Below are 21,201 nucleotides of genomic sequence, written 5' to 3'. Positions count from 1 at the left end.
AGCATCCTGGCATGCATAAGAAGCAGTGTGGCCAGCAGGGCTAGGGAAGTGATTGTGCCCCTGTACTCGGCTCTGGTGAGGCCGCACCTCGAGTACTGTGTTCAGTTTTGGGCCCCTCGCTACAGGAAGGACATGGGCGTGCTCGAGCGAGTCCAGAGAAGGGCGACCAAGCTGGTGAGGGGTCTGGAGAACAAGTCTTACGAGGAGCGGCTGAGGGAGCTGGGGTGGTTCGGCCTGGAGAAGAGGAGGCTCAGGGGCGACCTCATCGCTCTGTACAGGTACCTCAAAGGAGGCTGTAGAGAGGTGGGGGTTGGTCTATTCTCCCACGTGCCTGGTGACAGGACGAGGGGGAATGGGCTAAAGTTGCACCAGGGGAGGTTTAGGTTGGATATTAGGAAGAACTTCGTTACCGAAAGGGTTGTTAGGCATTGGAATGGGCTGCCCAGGGAAGTGGTTGAGTCACCATCCCTGGAGGTCTTTAAAAGACATTTAGATGTAGAGCTTAGTGATATGGTTTAGTGGAGGACTTGTTAGTGTTAGGTCAGAGGTTGGACTAGGTGATCGTGGAGGTCTCTTCCAACCTAGATGCTTCTGTGATTCTGTTAACCATACTTTCCTTTTGAATCTGAACAGTGTTGTATGGCACTAAAAGGATGTGTGTATGCATCACGTTTGCCCCAGCCTACTTGGTGCATGACAGCTGCAGGTTCAAGCCTTAGCTGCCTCTTTGGGATGCCTGAAGGACTGCATCCAGGCCCTGCAGGTGACTGCAAATCACTGCCTTAGTTCTGTGACGGAATTAAATTCACACTTCAACAAACCCGTCAGCCTTCACGTTTGTGGTGCCAGCCTCCCTGCTGGGGAATCTGTTGTGCAGCACGGCGCTGGCTGCCTGAGCCACGGGGCAGTCGGCCACAGCATCCAGGAGACGTGGGACCAACTGGGTGTCAGCTCTGAAATAAGTTACGAGAGGAGCTAGCTATTCCCTGCGAGAATATCACAAGTCTGCGTTCTGTTGATTTTTTAGAACAGATCAGAGCTTCCTTTTTGCAGCCATATGCTTGCTCTGCATTGGTTAGCTGTCACTCCTGGATGCCTGCATCCCTCTGAGGGCTACTGCTGTCGTGTTTCTTGCTGCTGCGATGGAGGCAGAGCCTTGTAAAGTCCTCTTTTCATCAAAATCAGAGACTCGTTTGCTGTTCCCTGTAAATAATTGACTGGCTAAAAACGTATCCTGTAACTAGTACTTACTGACCCAAATTTACCTCCTTCCACATGTCAGAAAATCTCGCTGTCTAAATTACCATCGCTTCCCAGTGACTGCTGTGACTTACCAGTGCCATGCATTATGCTTGGAGTGTGTAACCAGCTCTGCGAGAAAATGAGTTGCAGAGGCTTTGATAAGGGCAGGGCTGGGCACAGAGGGTCAGTGAAGGGAGCCGCTCACCTGGGAGCTTGTGTCACGGCATTGTCTGCTCTTTGCCAAAGGTTTAAAGCGTGGCAGGGAGCATTGCCTGGGCCCCAGGGCTGGGTCAGAGGCCAGCAGCTGGCAGGTAGGTGTGCCCAGAGCCAGAGGAGTTTGTAACAGCCATCAGCTTTTAAATGGGCTTTAGTGACCTGTGTTTATTTACTGTCCTTGGTAGGACTGCAATTTAAAGTACATACTGAAGCGGATAATTAGCTTGTTGGAAGTGTCTGCACCGTAAGTCAACAGCACTGGACAAAATTATTCAGTAGAATTATTCAGTAGAGGTGTTTCAAAATGTGAAAGACCTTTTCAAGTCACTAATCTCATCCGTAAGGAAGCAGTTTCCCCCCCAAAAAAAGTGTAACCTCCTTCATCCATGCTCCATTTAAATACCCCAAACAGTGGTCTTCCCACGATATTTCTCTGAATATTGTTTAATAAGGTAATACACATTGCTGCTGATCTTATTTTCTTGCTACTCATTATGTATTTACCCTTTTATAGTTTGATTACTCCTAGGCCTCTAAGTTCAGCAAGACACAAATTAATACTGGTAGTATTATTATTAATAATACTGCTGGGATTATTTCAATTCTGAAACTTCTTTTTGCATCTTTTTAGTTCTCTGTTAGCCCCAGATCTGCAACTATTTAATTCTTTCTTCCTAAACCCATCATGCTGTGTGTGTAGGCTTTTTCTTCTCCGAGTCCCTCAAAGAATGTCTGTCTTGTGATAATCTGGGAAAATGTGTAATGGGCAAAAAAAGGCACCTTAGCTTTCTGCAAGTTATGACAGCAAAAAAGACTAATGTTCCTATTTAGTATTCAGGAGAGCTTTAAGAAAACAAGATATGGAAAGCCTGATTCCATCTCCAGCTTCAGAGAAATCATGTGTCGGAGTTCATCGCAACCCAAAGGTCAATATTTACAGTTCTCCAAATGTGTGGTTATTCTGTGTATGACGGTGCTTAAACAGCAGTTAAACATACCAACTTTTATAAATCTCTTATCGTGATTGTTCTGTACTGAAGTAGTGCTATAAGGACCTGGGCTCTGTCTACCTTCATAGTGAAGATGTGGCTGAAGCAGGTAGCTTATTCCAGCCACTGAGAGTTATAATGGGCATACAGACCAATGCTTTTGTTAACTTGCTCCTGTTTCCAGTAATTTAATATCTGTAACATCCTACCTCCTGTCTTTTGTTCATTTCTGTGAAGGGCACAACTATTTTTCTTTGTGTTACTCTGGGGCAGAGAGGGCTTCTGTAAATCCCGTCTGAAATAAAGCATTTGAGGTGGTTTTCTGCCACAGGCTGGTTCTGCAAGCTTTGGGCCTGTCACTTGAATCAACCAAAACATAATTCTCCCCAAATTTTCCATGCTTCCCTTTCCCCATCTGGACATGCTAAGGGTGTGGTAGAAGTCAGGGCCAGGAAGTTATTTGAGATTTTTTGACTGAAGTTTGTTTTGTACTTTCTTTTTTTACCAGGTCTGTTGACGGCTGTAACTAGAATGTGTGTGCTTCAGAAAAGGTACTTTTGCTCCCATGTTCTATGTTTGTGCTTTTATATAAGTTTTAGCAACTCTGCAGGAATATGCGTGATTTGTCCATCATTTCTGGCTTTCTAGTGGTATTCTCAATGGGTGGAAGTCGCTTTTCCGTTTCTCCTCTCAGATCCAGACACCTTAGGTAGATAATGTGTTGGCAGGTGTTGATGGACAAGCAATTTGCAGTAATCTCTTCTGATGCTTATTCTTGTAGCTCCCTGAATTATAAGTGACATGCTGGCAAAACCGAACAACTGATCACCAGATACCCGCACAGTGTTAAACATGGCTTCTGAGGCTGCTCAAAATTTCCTCCAGCCACTGTCTTCTTGGATGTCTCAAATATACGAAGCTATCCAGCAGGCAGGAGACTCTATATCAGCTTCATTGCTGAATTTGAGCGGAGTGGGTCGTAAGTCAGAGGAGGAGAGAAACCGGGACTTGGAGGACAACGGAGGAGTTTATGAGGATTATTCTGAGGAATCAGAAGATGAAATACACATGGACCTGTGGGATGAGGAATACGCATATCCTAGAGAAGACGGTCACATTGGGGGTCCTGGTCTTGCTTCACAACCCCTCCCTAGTGGCTCTGACCTGGGTCTCCAGAGGCAAAAATGGGTCAAAAATACCACCGGCTTACCAGAGCAGAGTGTTGAAAGCACCAGGCCTTTGGCAGCCAATGGATCCTACTGGTTGAGTGAAGATTTCCAGCCACTTGATCGGCTTCCTACTATCGCTGAGGAAGAAGGTGAGCCCTCTGTGAGGGTCAGAGACCACGAGAACAACCTCAGCGTGGATGGCTCCACAGAAATTCATAACGGCAAGGCAAGTTTTGCAGGTAAGCACCTTTCAAACACCCAGACCGCTTCTCCACTATTGATTTGATGCAGTTGCTAATCTGCTCGTTTTGTTCAGTGTCGTCTTTGTTTCTCACAGCTAAAACAAAACCCAACAAAACTACCAGAGAAAAATCTAACCTTTCCCTCTTATATTTCCAGTTCTTTTCTTGTTCATGAAACTGATCTAATTGAAATGAGTGGAAATCTCCAGGATGAAATGCTGTGTCGTAGATGCCACTCAGGCCCGGTTGCAGTAGCATGGAGTAGTTTTCTCACCCAGCCATGTTTTGTTTCAGGTAGCAGGATCCTTCGAAGAGAGTGTTTAGCCTTAAGCCTTTGCTTTGAGAACCATCTGCCTTTGCGTCATTGCTATTAAAGATATATATAATCTCAAACCTTGTTTCTTTGTGCCAGGAATCTCAAGATGTTACTGTGCCATGTGCTGTGAAATGCTGTACTAAAAAGTCCCAGCCATATCTCATGATTTTATGGATGAAAGGCTCCCAAATCATTTTCCTCCCCTCCCACCACCCCCACAGGCTTTTGAAATAAAACTGAAAAGGACAGCAGGCAGGAGATTATGGGATGGAGAAATGAATTTGGTATTTTCAGTTTAAAATAGACCTAACTGTGACTTCTGATCATTAAGTGACATGAACAGCTTCTCCGGTCGTGCTCAGGACTGAATCTCAGCCACTTGAATTGTACTCACTGGCTACCTCTGTCCGTGTGGCCAGTGGTTCCCTGGGCCACAGAAGGCTGATGGATATTTGTCCCAACCAAATGCAGGAAAGCTGCAGTCCTGCTGGCACCACCTTGGGGTCTTGGTGGGTTAAAGCTGCTCCTCAGGAACAAGTCCCTAAGAAGGGGAATAATGGGAGGAGGACAGGGAGGTTTACAGTATGAGGCTGGTGGAGAACTTGAGACTTGCTGAACCTCTTCAGAGCTCAGTTTCAAATATCTAATATCTAAGAGGTTCTGTCTAACCATCAGGAGGCACTTCTGTGCTATGTGGTGACGGAGCACTGGCACAGCTTGTCCAGAGAGGCTGTGGGGTCTCCTCCTTGGAGATGGCCAAAAGCCATCTGCGCATGGGCTTGGGCAACCTGCTCTGGGTGGCCCTGCTTGAGGAGGGGCTTGGGCCAGATGCCCTGCAGAGGTCCCTGCCAACCTTAAGCAGGTGTGATTCTGTGATTCTGTAACTGAAAAGAGCTTTCGGTGTAGCTGTTCTGTCCCCCAAGCTGGGGCTGCTTGTGTCATATTCCAATTGAATGAATGCGGATTCGAGCAGGGCTTGTAGCGTCCTTCCAGGGCGTGTTGGAGCCGTGGTTCCCTCTGTACAAGTGCTACACAGGGCAGGAGTACGGTTCTTAGGAGCACTGGGGTGGACGAGATGAATTTTCTGGTGAGATTCATATGGTAGCGTGACATTCAGAGGTGCCAGAGTAACCCGTCACTGCAGCCGAAGGGGAGAGTCGCTGTGAACCTTTTCCCCAGCCAAGAGCAGATGCTGACCACGTTGGTGCTGGGCTCTCTTATTACTTATTGACTTTCCTTCTAGAGGACTAGGAGGCTGGCCTCACAGACCTCCCTAGCACCCACCTCGCTGCAGCCTAGAGTGCTCTGCTTCCCCACAAAGCGCTTTAGAGGGCATTGCAAAGCTTTTTACACCAAAGGGAATGTCACCCCAAGTGCTCCCAAATGGTCTTTTATCTTCTTATCTCAGCAGTGCCCTGCACAAAGGGCCATCCAGTGCTCTCAATGCCTGATAGTCGTGAAGTTGGCTGCTGGAGGGCTGGGACCTTTCTTCTCAGAGCTATCCAAGTTGTATAATAGGAGAGAAGATGCTGAACTGGGATTTGAAAATGCCCTCTGTGAGAACTCTGATGTGGGAGGACTCATTTTGCTCTTCTCAGCGACCCTTCTCTTCCAAAACACAGACATGCTCTTTGTATTTCACGTGTTTCTTTGTATTTCCTTTTTTTCCTTTAGATTCATTCTCTAACATCAAGAGTGTGAACTCTTCTGATGGTAACCTAGACACGCAGGGAGGCTGTAATGCCCTGACAACTTAAAATTTCAGTCATGGATTAGAGTGATCAAAAGAAGATGTTTGAGGTATCCTTATTTCTGCTAGTTTTGTTACCTAACCCTAAGTGACAATGTAAGTGAGCATATGGACTTGCTGACATTCAGCAAAGGCGTTCAGTAGCATCGCTATTAGCTTTGAGCATTCTTCCTTGCATTTGGCATTTTTTCCTCGTTTCTACAAAATACATGTATCCTGTTTATCCTTATATTCTTTCAGAACATTGCATCTTGACTTTATTTCACTTAATGTACCATATTTCTCTCCACAATAGAATATTTTAAAGCTAAATTGGCACAAAACAGTTGCAACGCTGAATGCTTTTTGTTGCCATGGAAATATTTCTGGGCACTTACTGAAGACCTGGTTGCCAATAGTAATGTAACAGAGAAAATAGATATGCTTCATTTAGCAGCCACTGGTGATTAAAGAGCCACAGAAACCCGTTACAAGGTCATTCCAATATATAGTTTATTAGATTTAGGGGGGAAAAAAATCACCTTAGAAGAGAATAGTTTAAAAAAAAAAAATTCAAAACAAAATCCAGTTGTTCCCCTCTCTTAAACTTACATCATGCTTCTGAGATGAAATAAAATAAAATTGCGGTTAAAACCCATCATTATGCCGCCTTCTTTTTATCAAATATGTTTCTGATCACATTTTTGCCTCCTAGGAAATGTGTCCTGGCTCCCAGGGTAGCTTTTCCGACGCCCCAGAGCAGCTCACGCGTTATTGAAAACCATTTTTAGGCTTAGGGATTTAATACAGCGTTTGAGCAATGAGATTCTTGGGTTCTTAAGTCAAACGTCTGCCAGGTACCGCGGGGCATGCTAAGCAGCGGGGTGCGGGGCTGGCTGCTGCCGAGTCCTGGTCTGCATTTAAGTGATGCTTGTCATGTTGTGCCGAGGTTTTGAAACAAATGCAGGGAAAAGTTTTTTCACTTCGGATGCTTTTGGGCCATGGCATAAAAACAGGGAAGTAGTTCACCGAAGCACGGTGCTTGGTTTGAGGGCTTGGTGATGGGAATGCAGCACCTTCGTGCAGGCAGGTCTCTGCCACCACTTGTACGTTCTGCAAATACAGATGAACTTTCTCTTACAGCTTCCTCGAGACCCTCCTTGTTGTCTAACCTCAGTGTTTCTGATAGAGGAACCATCACCCATCTCAGAAGGGGGAGAGAGCAGCCTTCGCATCCCCCTGCGGCTGAGACGGAGCGGATCAGCTGACTGGGGGTGGCTGGTGAGAGAGCGGCTGCCAAATCTATCATTGCACATTTGGCTTAAGAGTTGGGGAGGAAAAAAAAGCAGCGGAGCAATAAGGCACTTCCAAAAGTAGTGCGCTGCTAGCAGAGGGGTAGAGCTGGCCAGTCCGTCTGTTTCCCAGCCTGGCGCTATTAGAGAAAATCAGTACTGATGAAAAAAGTGAAGAGCAGCGATAATCGTGCCGTGAATGCAGTGATCTCAACCCGCTTCTTCCTCGGGGCCTGCGTCCTTTGCAAACAAAGTCAAAGTGACCATTAAGTAAAGCGGTTTTGGCAGTGGCTGCTCTGAAAAGACACGGGGAGAGGCACACGCCAGCAGAGCCGAGGTTGTGAATCAGAGCTGAGCTATTTTTGCACAGCCAGTTCTGTGATTGAGGAGCCTCCCGAGCTGTCTGACACCGTGTTCATAACACAAGCGTAATATATAGGTGAGCACTACGCTGAAATTGCATCAAGGCTGGGGAGATTTTTCCCATCAATTAGGCAATCCCAGTGCTAGTTGAAGACTGCATTTCAGCTACACTGAAGTAAAATTTTTGACCTTGGAACACCAGGAAGTTTGGTGTCCTAATGGGAATCTCATCTGGATGGCTATAGTCATCCTCCACACGCGTGTAACGGGAGGCTCTGGGAGTTCCTAAAACTAGAAAGCTCCATTGCATTTACTCACCTTAGCCTCCAGCTTAACAGGGGTCATTGATTTTTCCTGGTAATTGCTGTAGTGGAGGAAATTATTCTGTCTGCTCTATGTAAGAACTCCTGACCTCAGTAAATGACCCTTTATACGGCCAGAAATTCCTCGGCAAGAAGTGAGTTTTCATTAGGTCCTGTAGCGAAATCCACCCGTACCAAAAAGCTGTTGCTTGTGTGATAAATCAAACTTCTGCCTGCACCTGGGACTAAAATAGATAGATGGCCTGTTTCCATTTAAAGACCCCGAGTGTTGATGTATTTTATCACCTGTCTGCCTACGGAGCCAGCCTGTGCTCCAGCCGGAACGTAGCCCTATAAAAATCAGCGCCTGCTCTCAAAGCAGGACATCTGAAGAGGGTACACTGAATCAGCAGCACCGCTAGGACTGAGTGAAAGCAAGCAAAGACAGACGGTGGACAAAAGCACTTCACAGAAAATACTCCTGGCTGCTCGAGTGGGAGAGATGAAGTGCAGACACGAGTTTGCATTCAGCGCTTTCTCTCTGGGAAACTCAGAGCCACTCAGGAAGTATTTGTGCGCAGGCTTCTGTCCTTGCGAAGGTGGCACCGTGTTCCTTTTTATATTTAAAATACTCCTTTGCAGTTCTGCCTTTGCAAAGCTTCAAGTTATGAGGTATTTTCATCCAGGATGCTACAAGTAAGTGGATGAGAGTATGCGACGGCCCTGAAAGGGGGGCAGATGGCAGTATTTCCAGCTGTATAGCCAGGGGAGTGGAGGCAAAGAGTGGTTCAAAACACGAGTTTTCAAAGGCGCTACTATTGCGGGATCTGTCTTTTCCCCGTCAGCACTGCTGCTCGTCCTCAGTTCGTGGTTTTAGGTGCAGTCTGCCAGCCCGCAGTGGATCAGTGGTTTGGATTTTCACCGAGTTCCTTGCCTGGCAGGCAAGGCTTCGTCCTGCCCAGCTCCCTGGGGGGCTCTGTTCAGGAGCACTCGTCGTCTGTGCTGGCCGTCGAGCAGGTTGCATAAGCTGCGTGCAGAAAGATTTATTTAAGAGGAAGAAATGGCTGTTGCCATTCAGCACAGTTGCAGAACAAATTGTGTGTGTGAGCGTGTGTGTTTGTGCATGTATTTTCTGATCCGCTTTTGCTAAGTGGCATCCTCTTCCCACTCCCCATATGGCAGTTGCAACTTCATCTTCCTCTGGGAAGGTTGTTTAGGGCTCAGGAGGCTTCATTTGCCAATAAACAGCATCTTGGCAGCAGCTGGGAAGTGCTGCCTCTCCCCTAGAAACCCTGCCTCCTCACCTTCCTTCTCCTACTACAGGCGAGGCAGGTGTGAATGATCTCACTGCGTCGTGGTGGAGGTTACGTGCAGGCATACTAGCAGCGCTCTGCAGCACTAGGACATAGTATTTCCCTGAGCTGACACAAACAGTAGTACTTCTTCCCATTTTCTGTTTCCAGCTGCAGTCGTTGCTCGCTTGGCCTGCTTTGCAGGAGGCTGCTCGTGCAAACCCACGGCTGCAGGCAGATGCTTGCGGAAGGGAATGGCCATAAGAGCTGCTGGGTGCGTGGATAATCCTCCTCTGGTTCTTCCTACCCTCTTTGCGTTGCTTGCCAGCACAAAGAGCACTCCTATGAACTTACTGAGATGGCATCGCTCTGCCTAAAGGTGAGCTGGTGGTGCTCCTCACCTTTTGTGAGAGGTAGGGGGTGAGGATGTGGCTTCATTTCTGGCTCTTGTGACGAGCTGCTGGCAGTCATCGTCATCGTGAGTGGCCTGGTGGGCTCCTGAAACACAATTGTAGTAACCAAGGGGAAAGACTGGGATGAAAGAAGAGAGGGAGATTGCGGTCATGGGGGAAAAATGTGCAGTTTTACAGGTGGTGAGGGGCAGCGTTGTGCTATGTGGATCTTCCAGGTAATGAGGGAGATGTGGCTGGGCTGGACCTTTGCCTATGCGTTCGTGTGGTTCTTCTGCATTTACCTCTGGTTTAGGAAGGCTTCATCTATATCTATTTGTAGTCCAGCCATGGATTTAGACTGAATCTCAAACCAATCTTTAGCATAATCTGTAGAAGACGAGTGACTGTGAAAAGAACTGATGCTGACTCTGAAAATAACTGCTGCTCTCCTGGCCTCCTCACCCCACCCAGCAGCTCCCTGACGTGCAGGCACGTGCTCCCCCGTCCAGAGAGCTGAGCTGTGATGCGTGATGAAGCATCCCTGGAAGGACTCACGGCACCGGGTGAGTGCGTGCCCACGCAAGCCGCGTGCTCGGAGACGTTTCGTTCCTCGGGCTGAGGAGATTCGAGCCCATGCAGTCTATACGTAGCAGCATAATCTGTGTGGGAGCACTTTCCAGCAAATAGTTTGAGAGTCGCAGTGCTGGAGAGGAAGCCCTGAGTTTGGATTAATGAGAACACCGAGGTTTGCTGAAGCTCTGTGTCACAGGGCCTGGACCTCGTACCGTAAATAATGTGCTGTAGCTGTGAGGCCATTGGGCCTGAGGGTGGTTCTGCAGTTGTCAGTAGGTGATGTAAACCTGCAGCTGAGGAGCTCTGACCTTCCCTGCTCACAAGCTGTGCTTCTTCCAGTGTCGCTGTGTGGGGAATTGAACCAGCTCGTTGCTTCCTCTGAGAGTCACCTGCCCTTTCCTTGTTACTGATAAACCAGGTGAGTCGGCCACAACTGAAACAGGGAGAAATGGGGAGGAGAAGGAAGACAGGACTGTCCCCTTTGGGTGACAGCAGTGGTCACAAACCCATCAGAGTCCTGTTGCACCACATCTGCAGCCACCGCTGCCCCTGAGGGCTGTGATTTCCCCAGGGGTGCCGGGGCAGCGGTGGTGTTGCAGCAGTGGCGAAAGGAGGCTGCGGTGAATCAGCCCCGTGGTAGCAAACAGAAAGGTTCAATTAGAAAAGCCAGCGGGAAAATAAAGATCTGCCTCGTTGCAATGCCGTAGTTATCCGTAGCAACCCCAAACAAATATCTGTGCGAGGGAGGCGATTTCCACCCTGTTAATCAGCAAACAAAGCCTTGGGGGTGTGAAGCTGGTGGTTACGGTGCTGAGCGCCACGAGTGGTGCGTAATCAGCCTGCATTTGCTGGATCCGGCTGCTTGTGAGCGTGGCACAGCAAAACCGCAGGAGGAGCAGGAGTCAGTGCATGGGGTCTCCTTGTCCAGCTCGATTTCTGCGAGGGGGGAAGGCCATTTTCTGGATGAAGCTAGTGCTGCTTCAGGCAAACCTCCTTACATCTAGTAGAGGGAGCTTCCAAAGTGACTTTTGTCGTAGAAGGAGAACCAAGTATCCAAGCCAGGCAGAAGAGCTGGGTGATAAGGAACCTGAAGGGATTCAACCCCTTGTGGTAAAACGACAACCAGGAAAGCTGTCATGAAATAATGCTTCTAAAGAGAAAGGAGCTGGCCGTGGGGTGCAGCACGGCTCAGGGTGCAGCCCTGTCCACGCCAGGGGATTTTCTGGCTTAGCAGGGTCCCCTGCACTGCATCACCTTTTGTCTTCCACTTTTCTGCAAATCCCGGGCCCGTGCTGATAAAACCCGGTGACGCAAACGAAGCCCGACTCACGCTTACTCCACACGTAAAATGCAAAGTGGGTGACTGGGAAAATCAGGGATGGGTTTTGCTTCTGCTCCTTGGCTGCCATTTCCTCTCGCTGTGGAAGAACCCTAGGCAGCAAAGCGGGAGTCGGTTTGAAGCCGAATCCCGTGTTCCTATTTTTAAAATCCAAATTTTGGAGTAGGAAAAAAAGCGGTAGGAAAGATGTTGATTGTCACGCTGTTTTCGGTGGGCAGGTCTCTGTTTCTTTGCACAGCAGCGTGCAGAATTGGAGTTTATTGCTCTGACTGCTGCATTGTTCGGCTTTACAAGTGCCTGATGGCCAGAGCCAAATACCGCAATTGGTCTTGTTTCTGATTGCCCCTTGACTTTTTTGTTTGCTTTTCGCTTGCGGCTGGAAATTTCCCCTGCTCTGAAAGCTGCCAAGCTGCGATCCTCTCTGCCTGCGTCGCACCCGGCGCCTTCTCCTTGCAGAGCTTCCCGTCGGGTTTGGTCAGGGGTGAGGACAGACGGAGAGGTAGAGGTGGGCTTGTGGCACAAAGAGGACACCGCCACTTGTCCCTCAGCAAACAGGGGGCCTTACATTTAACACCGGGCACCAAATGGGGTCCCTTACCTATAGGAAAGGGTCAAAACCTCTCAGGCCTGAGTGCAAAGAAAATGTGCAGGTGAAGCGGTGTGTATGTCACCGTCCATAAAGGCATATGCAGAAAAATGGGGTTTATGCGTCCCAGTGCATTCTCCACCCGTTTAAAATACATTTGAGGTCTGGGTGGCTGTTCTGGATTTGATTTCTGTTGCATAAAAAGAAGGCTTTTGGTGATGGGGTTACATCTCCAAGTAGTTTTGAGCATAAATGAAGGCAGGGGTTGCCTCTTCCCTAGTCAAACCCACGCAGCAGGCAGTTGCATTACTCTGTACATTGATTTGCACCCCCAGTTCAACTGGTTGATAGCAAGAGTGAGAAGAAGACACCAGACCAGAGCCACTGTGCAAATCAAAGCTGTAGCTGCACAGAAATTGGTAGTAGCAACTCCCTGTGTAATGCCATATGTTTCCTTTATAAAATGTTCCTCCCCTTTTCTGAGAAGCTCTAACAAATCCATTGCTTGCAGCAGGCTCAGTTTTCCCAAAGAGAAGCCCTTCTCTTTATTCTGCGTGCAGCTCTGGGTTTTGCTGAGTTAGAAGCCAGCGCAGATCACCATTTCTCTGTGTCATCCCCATCATGAAAATTTTAGGACCAGGCCTATGTGGCTGGCTCTGTAATAGCACAGAACGCTGCGCCAAGAGCTCCTGGGATCCTCCAAGTGTATGCATTATGCATAGATATACTGATATTGTTTGTGGTTATATGATCAAATACTTTTTTGTTTTTGGTATAACACTTCTACTTCCTTCAGGGCTTGATGGTTGCTCCCATGGAAGCTCTCACTGGCCTCAGTAAAGCAGAATCAAAATCTTTAGGAAGAAAGTGAAGGGCAGCATTAAATGTACAGGAAAGCAGAAATATGTGATTTGCTAACTTCTTTTTGCTCAGCCAAAATCAGTATTTTTTTTTTAACATGCAAGCAGACAGGATGCGGTACATCTATATTTTACACTTACGCTATGTATTTTATTTGGTAATTTTTTTTTCTTGGATGAGCTTTGAACAAATGCTAAGTTATTCTTTATACTTGGTAATGCTGCAGAGAATTCTTGAATTATTTATTTCCTACATTTTAGCTTAGTGTGTCTGGATGCCTGAAAGCCAACTTTGGAACTGATTGGGTGTTTGAAATTTCTGAGTAAGTAGTGGTAGTTTGGAATACCTTGCAAGAAAAAGAGGTCAGCCTCCTTCCTCCCACGCTGTCATCCTTGGAAAAAAAAAAAACAAAAACAACTCACATGCTTCCTTAAGAGTGGTGGGAAGCTGATTTGTAAAGCAGATGATACATAGAAGTAATTGAGTTGAAGTTGCTAGAAATATGTATATGCTACACAACATCTGCAGATCTCAAGATGTATTCATTATCTTTCCAGAATTTAGATTGTAATTATGGGCCCTTTATTTAAGTTTCCATGGCGATACAGAAAATGTTTCCCCCTTGTCCTTTCCTAATCAGGACACTTGTATATTTGAATGGCGAACATTTTTCCCTCCCCTGGGAAGAGTTAGTTTTATTAATACGGAGGCATTAAGCTGACATGGAGCTGTCTGCTGCTCAGGCACAGATTCAACAGCAGACGTATCGAGCATTTGCTACAGATTCCCCAGTGCCTCTGTTTAATTAGCCTGTGTGCTTCCGAATGCAAGTAAGAAATAGCATCGTGTCATAACAAGCGATGCAGTCATGCTTTGGGGATTTGTGCAGTTGGAGTCAAAGTCAAGAGGCCAATAATCTCTAAAACCTGGCCAAACTCCTCCCTTTGCCCAAGCAAGACACAGTAGATGAATTCAGTAGATGGTACAGACATGTAATTTGGCTCAATGCAATCTTCCATTAAAAAAAAAGATCCTTTAAGAAAAGAAAATTCTGAGCTTTGCGGAAACAAATGATGAAGCAGCCCAGTTAAAGGCTGTGGTTGGATAGCTAACTTTAGGTTTTTGCTGCAGATTTACGAAGGAATCCCACAAGTGTTGTTGCAAAGCGAGCACTGGTATCTGTCTTCTCTCCTACACCCCACGCTTTTAAATGAATCTAATAAAGTGTTCCTCAGTTAGGCATCCTAAGAAGTAGTACTGAATTTTCAAATGGCCAGAAATTGAGCTGACTGTCCCAGAGAAGGGGCTCCCCTCTGTTCGCAGGTCGCCCCAGGAGCACGGGATCCACGTGGCCTCTGCAAAATTTCTTTTTAATAACCTGGTTTACACACATCAATACACGTTCGTTTAAGTGTACAGCCTTGTGCCTGTGGACCCAGGATCTTAATGTTACGTGTTCACGAGAAAATGCTGAAAGACATGGCTTAGTTACTAAAGATAACGTTTTACCCAGGATTTTCGACAAATTGAGTGAAAAGCACACTTCTGTTTAAATTGAAGTAATTTTTATTTTGTGCCTTGAATACCCAGAAGATATGTGTAAAGTAGAGGTTATCAGTATTTGCTGAGCGTTGAAATTAATTTTGCAGAGGTTGCATGAGCTGTGGGTAGTGAGTTGACTGCACAGTTGGCTGAAAAGGAACGTTTAGTTTTATGTGTTTCAATTATTTGGACAGATCATAGCGCGTTTAGACCAAAGGGTTGTTACAACTTGAAATAATTCTTAGTTAAAGCAATTTCAAAGAAACTTACTTTTAAGGGCTTATGTAAAAATAATCAAATTTTATGATGGCTGGGCACTGCCCATTTACAAACTAATGCCTAAAACCCTTTTCCATTTTTATCACAACAGGAACATTTAGCTTTTTCCTCCAACGGAGAGCAGTTTTCTAGAAGGTGCAACAGCCTTGTTGTCAGATAAGTGGTAAATCAGAGCAAGAGGGGCTCAAGTCTGCCAGCGGGATGTGGAAGAAGTTGCCTTCTGCTGGGCGGAGGTGGGCACAGGTTGCTTTGGTGCTGCCAGCTCCAGCACCCCATCATCGCTGCTGATGTGCTTATGGAGAAGGAGCCGAAGTTGTCATCGAGGTCACAGGTTTTTAACAGATGAAGGCAGGATGCTGTTTTCCCCATGTGGCCGGTGTAAGTGAGATTGGAGGTGAGGAAAGGTGCTTTCCCCGAGAAAGGAGCCCTCCGCCCGTTTGCCTGCACCGCTCATTTGTTCAGCTGCTTGGGTTTGCCATGGCGATTATCGAAGTGAGTCTTGGCAACCATTATTGTAAACTTGGTGCTCAAGAGCGAGCAGCGGGTCGGCCACGGCGGACATCTGGCTCGTTCACATGCGTGTACACAAACGTGCGTGTACACAAACGTGCACGCACACCCCGGCTGCCCGTCGTCCCCAGGGCTCCCTCTCCATGCGTGTCGCTGGGTCAGAGCCTCCTGCTGTTGGGCTCCCTCGGTGCTGGGAGGGAGCCGGCAGGGAGATCAGCGAAACGCTGCTACATTTTCACCCCGAGAAAGCAAGGCCAAGTATATATAGTGCGTATTGAGCCCTCCTTCCCCCAGCTGGCAGATATTTCCGCGCTAATGAGGGTGCAGTCATCTCGTAGTCAGAGCACGTGCTGGGAGAAGGAGGGGAAGGGCGTTCGTGGGGACGTGCTCAAATGTGTATCTGCGCTTTTAAAGGTTACGATTTACATTGGTCTCCCAAGTTCCTCTGCTGCTGGCAGATGGAGTCAGCAGTGCCTGTTAGCCATGTGCCGTGTCTGTGCTCATGGCATTACCCAGAGGAGGTCGTGGCCGAGTTGCTTTTTCTGCACAAAAGAAGTTCCCTCTCCTTTGCAGGAGCTGAAGGCAAGTGGAAGGACAAGAAAGTTTTCAAGCACTCTGCTGATTGCTTTGTCTTTGCACGGGCTAACGATTTTACAAGTGGTTCTCTGTGTATGTTTTGTCCTACTCTATTCTGCTCTGTTAAATATATGCATTAACAAAATAAGGTGAAGCGCAGAGGTGGGCAAGGTCTAATAAGATGTAATTGCTGCTGATACAGTATGCCATCCACAGGCTTTCCTGAGGTTTGAAGAAGCAGGTCCATGTCAAGTTCATTCCCCAGTCCTTCCTCAAACCCTTGCTCGGCTGTCTGTCCCCAGAAGGTCCATCTGGGAGCTGGAAGTGTGCCGTTTCATCTGGCTTCTTGGCTGAGGGCAGCAGACTGTCTAAAGCCCAAGCTGTCTTTTCCTCCCAGTAAACAGTTATGGGGTGGATGAAGAACTGACAGCATCTTCAGCGATGAATGAGGTGATTAAGCAGCTTGAGATCTATGTCATGCTTACAAAATTTTTGATCAGGAGTATCTGAAAGAGCAACACAAGCAGGCGTGGAGCATAGACCCACATTCAGCTCCTTCTCTCCAGCCATGAGGAACACAGTACGGAGGTATCTGAATGTGATCTTGCTTGCTTTCTTACTAAACTGGCTTTCCTTATTGATTACCTGCAGCTCATTTCTAAAATACTAAAAGAGGGAAGCGTCTGGATCCAAGCCCTGATGAAGTCCATGAAGATCTTTCCATTGACTGTCTATTGGTTTTGAGTTCTGGCTCCAAATCCACAGGGATTTTTATGGATTATTTTGCCAGAATAAAGACTGCAGGACTTTGTTCTAATATTTTTTGATCTGTGCCATTTAAGTCATTTCTTTAGCGAGCCTTTTAGCAAAAGTTGCATGTCTCCTTTTGCAGCAGCTTTGCAAATGCAAGGTGAACAGTGAATGAATTATGCTGGATCATTTGCCAGCGCATACGCCAAATGTCAGGCAATGACAGAAACTAAAAATTTATGGCACAGAAGGGAAGAATTTTATGATCTTCTATGGACTAATGTAATGACTCTTTTATACAAACAAAGATGGAATGCATTTAAAAGTGTAGCTACTTAAAAAATTGGCCTGAACACATTCTAAAATCTGGAGAAATTCATTAGAGGGAAGAGCTGTGAAAGTGCCCTCTGTTTTCAGTTCCGTAGAATGCCTTAATTTTGAAATACAATTGCTTGGTTTTAATTCACCCTCTGATCATCTCAAGATATGGCTCTCCATTGAACTCTTCTTCTGGCACAACATGCGTTGGCATAACTTTTCAGAGGTAATATTAATATTATTTAAATAGCTGTTCAGAAACTAGATTAAACCAGATATTGAAACGTGCTGTCAACGAAGGCATTGGGTTCACCACCCCATTCCTCATTAAGCTCAAAATTAGACCCTTCGTTATGAACAAATGCCTGTAAACTATTGTCGTTGGGTATGCCAGGTCTCTTCAAACTGGTAGTTTTCTTTTTTTTACAGAATCAGAAATCTACAACAGACTTAGGCATCCAGAGAAGTTGAGCATCTTGGAAGGCCCTGAATAGCTTCTCTCCCACTCATCCTTGGCATACAGCAAAGTCTTCGCACATCCTGTTCTTAAATGAGATTTTCCTTGACCCTCTCTTTCTGAATGTCATCACAGTCGGCACTTTGGACTTGTTTAGCCCGAACTTTTCAACCGTTAAAAATCGTTGTAGTAACCTGAATAGAGCCTGGGAAGGGGAGTGTGCTCGGCAGGAAGGAGGTGTTTGGAGGATGCTCCGGGGAGCTGAATGGCTTGAATGCCAGCTCTGCCCACAGCGTCTCTGCAAATCACCCTGTTAATAAAGAGCCTGTTTTAGTTCTGGAAGCATGGAGTCTTCTTATGCAATTACCCAGCATGTGGTAAATTAAACAATCTTGGCCTGATTGCATAATGTCACTTGAAATTTAAGATCCTTTTTCTCTTTAGCCCCTAAAATTTACAAGCCATTTTTGTTTAGATTTATAGTAATTAGGTAATGGTTCTGCTTCTTTGAAGCTCTTCTGGGAAGTTTTTTAGCACTTTGATGGCTAATCTCAAAATAACCAGGGGCAGAGCACGGCTCAGTCTCCCCGTATTTGCTGTGGTTCAGTGTGTGGGAGCACGTGGTGCCGAGGCACCGAAGAATGGCTTGGAACGGGGGATCTAGCAAGGGAGTAGTGCTGTATGAGGGCAAACGTGCTTCACCCCACTGACTCGTGTCTCTGCTGCTGTGCCTGTCTTTCAGGAAGAGGCACTTCAAAATCACCACCAAGTCCAGAAGTTTCAAGATCTATCCTGAAATACTTTCTTTCTCTTGACAGTGCTTTCTTTCTCTTGCCCAAGCTTGTAACTTTCCACGTGTGTTTGTGTTCAGTCCAGAAGCAGGGATCAAGTTTCTGCCATTTTGGAAAATCGCAAAGAAAAGACTTTCTTTTTCTCGTAAAAACAGTGATTCACTGCAGTCCACACAGCAAACATCACCTTGGCCAGCACAAGTAAGAGACACACGTTAAACCCTTCATCTCAGTGTTTCCTGATGGTTAATAAACTATTTGGTGTTAATTTAGCAAGATCTAGTAGGCTTCATCTTTTAACTCTGGCAGGGCACTTTAGGAACTGTTGAGGCCTCTCAGGATGTTTCTTTAGCTCATTGTTGTAATTCATAGAACTGGAAGATTGTGCATCTCTGAAAAAGAAGAAAAATATATTTTAGATTAGTCAGACTATTTACTTGCTAATTCTAGAGGAGTCTTCGCAGTTTTTTCCAGCCTGACTTTCAGTATTGGATGTGTTGAACTTTCCCCGTATCCTTGGAGAGATGCCTCTGCATCCCAGTACCTGCTGGCGTTCTGCTCCCTGGTGTCGCAGGTGAGGCTCGTCCTTTCATCTGGCAGAATTCATAGTTTCTTCACAGCCAGTTCTGCAACCTTGAATGCAGACTTTCCAGATTTTTTTTGGTGATTTATGTTCCCTGGTGTTCACCTGGCCTTCATCGTGACTTGTGACACACGACACAACAGGGAAAGGTTGTGGGGCAGGACTGAAGAAAAAACACGTTCTTTTAGTGTATAGTGTGCCCTTAAGTTTAGAATTTGCTGCTACTGCTCTGAGGGGACTCCTGGCTAATTAAAGTTCAGATAGTTAGGTAATGCTGTCTCAACATATATCTGTGATACTCTGCTGTTTATTCATGTCAGGTATTCATAAGACAGTTGACATTTTCTTCCTTAAAGTTCTCCCAAGTAAATTACAAGCATTTTACTGCTATGACCTTTTCCCTTACATGAAGAACTTCTGTTTTGACCATTTTTTTTTGTGAATATAACACCAGAATGAATGTAATTGGAGATGTATAGTTGTTCTAGTCTGTGTAGCTGGGCTATTACCTGTAATGATCCCCTAATACTGGTATTTGTAAGTGATTATCACTTACCAAACTGCTTTAATTTTAAAGAAAAAGCCAGACTGTTTCTCTAAATGGTTTTGGTGAATCACCTTTTCCCTTCCTTTCCCTGAATACTACATTTGCTTTCCTAACACATTAATTTTCCCTGAGTCTTAGGGAAATGGCTTGCTCTATTAATACATTTCTGGAGTTTTCCTGTTATGAATAGCCTTTTATGGCTTTAATGTAGTTTTTGAAAATTCCTCTATTATTGATCTAGATATTATCCCAGCAGGAGTCAAAACCACAAGACAATTGTGTGAGGATAATTTCTTACTACAGTAGCATTTTATTCTGAAAGCCTGCTGTGTGGTGTGTGCTTTGATGGATGACCCACTGTTTAAAATGTGTATTAGACGTTGGCTTGCTAATTAAATGCCTTAAGGAGCGCCTGTACCCATTCACTCTAAGTAAATTTGTGTATGTGGAATTTCGGTTATTTTATTTCTTGCCTGTGTTCTCATGTTTACTTGTTTCTGTTTTCTGACGTTGTAGGGAAGAGTGGGAGTAATGGCAGAGAATCAAATGACTTCCTACCCTCGCTTGATTTCAGCTCGGGGCAGAGGGGAGAGGATGAGGGCTCTTGATTTCAGGACCAGGTCTGACAGCTGGGAGAAGGAGGAGAAGATGGGGTGGCGTTTGCATGTTAGAAGGGAGTGAGAAGAGCACTCACCTGGCATTTGAGAGATCAGGATTTGGATCTCTCATTCTCCTGAAGGACCATCTCGCACATCTCAGAAGAGCACCATAACTGTGAGGCTGTGGGGTGCTCTCAGACTGCTCCGCTGAAGTGCCTGAACTCGAGGCATTTTGATGGGAGGGAGGATGAGAGACCCTTCGGGGGCAGAGGGAAGGGGACAAGGAGTTCTCCTGGTCATTGATTGAAAGAGCAGCCAAGGGGGGGGGCAGGGGCTTCTGCCCACCTCTGAGAAATGGCTCCTGAGTGCCATTCCCATTCCCTTTGTGCTTTTGGTTTGGTTTGTGTGGGGCAGGTATGAATCAGAAACAGCATATTAGCTCCTAGGACCAAGCACAGAATTTCTTCTACTCAGAAGGATTTGGGCTTTTTCTTCAAGACAGTGGGATGTGGGGAGAATGGAAATACTGATTCATCTAAACCAAAGCAAAGACATTGTTTTCTATTTAATTGGGTTGTGGAGAGAATGCTTTGGTTTAGATGAATCAGTATTTCCAAACACATTGTTTTCTATGTAACACGGTGATTATTACTATTATTTGAGTTGGAGGCCAAATCTGAATATTTTTTGTTGTTTTATGGTAATGACCTTCATGAGAACAAACCTTTGCATCCCATGTGTCTGTGTTTCTGAATCTTTTTTTGTTACTTTCATCAGCCGCGTGGAGGTGCGGCTTTTTTTTGTTCACTGTAACTGCTCCTACTTGAAAGAGAGGGAGGCAGAACCTGGCTCTCTGTGTTCATAAAAGCGAGGCCTGGCATCAGGTTCACTGGAAGGAGGAAGATCCTTGATTTTCTTCTGCAGGTGTTTGCAGAGCACATTCAAGGCCAGATCACGATGTTATTTTCATCGGCGTTCCTGCCCATGTAATTATGTGTCACTCCACGCAGAGTGCTCTCACTGATGCCTTGGAGTGAAGTGCCCTGTGTTCAAAATAGAGGCTTTGATGGCGTAGAGGAGGAATCAGTGGTGGTCTGAACCAAAGAAGATCGTTTTGTTCTTGTTAGTGAACCTTTCTTTAGCCCATAAAGTAGATGTGTGGGACCAGATCAATTAAAACTAACAAAAGAGTCAAGGAAGTTGGGGAATACATCTCCCTTCGGCCACCTGTGGAACAAATTAGCCCAAACATAGAGTTTGGAAATTCCTGGTTGGCTTGTGGGGCTGATAGTGTGTACCCATGCTCTCAGGGATGGGTGATGGGGTCGTGGTGGCGCTCTCAGCTA

General features: G+C 46.1%; 1 protein-coding gene and 1 long non-coding RNA gene across 7 annotated transcripts in view; both read left to right on the top strand.

The window, feature by feature from the left end:
- Positions 1 to 21,201, top strand: part of SYT16 (synaptotagmin 16) — a 75,924-nt gene that overhangs the window by 34,527 nt on the left and 20,196 nt on the right. For 5 of the 6 annotated variants that reach the window (XM_083839166.1, XM_083839165.1, XM_083839163.1 and 2 more), the window contains 2 exons: positions 2,956 to 2,998; positions 3,229 to 3,855. In XM_083839166.1, coding sequence (XP_083695292.1) covers positions 3,300 to 3,855 — 556 coding nt within the window. In that variant the 5' untranslated portion in view covers positions 2,956 to 2,998; positions 3,229 to 3,299. Of the gene's footprint in view, positions 1 to 2,289; positions 2,385 to 2,955; positions 2,999 to 3,228; positions 3,856 to 21,201 lie in introns of all 6 variants that reach the window. The other variant, XM_083839164.1, reaches the window with a different exon arrangement.
- LOC310900751 lies at positions 5,214 to 7,056 on the top strand. Its single transcript, XR_014585363.1, has 3 exons — positions 5,214 to 5,261; positions 5,849 to 5,974; positions 7,047 to 7,056. It is a non-coding gene; the product is annotated as an uncharacterized lncRNA (long non-coding RNA).

This window comes from Anser anser (genome assembly GCF_964211835.1).
Source record: "Anser anser genome assembly, chromosome: 5".
Classification (NCBI taxonomy): domain Eukaryota; kingdom Metazoa; phylum Chordata; class Aves; order Anseriformes; family Anatidae; genus Anser; species Anser anser.
This window is presented reverse-complemented; position numbering and strand designations above follow the sequence as displayed.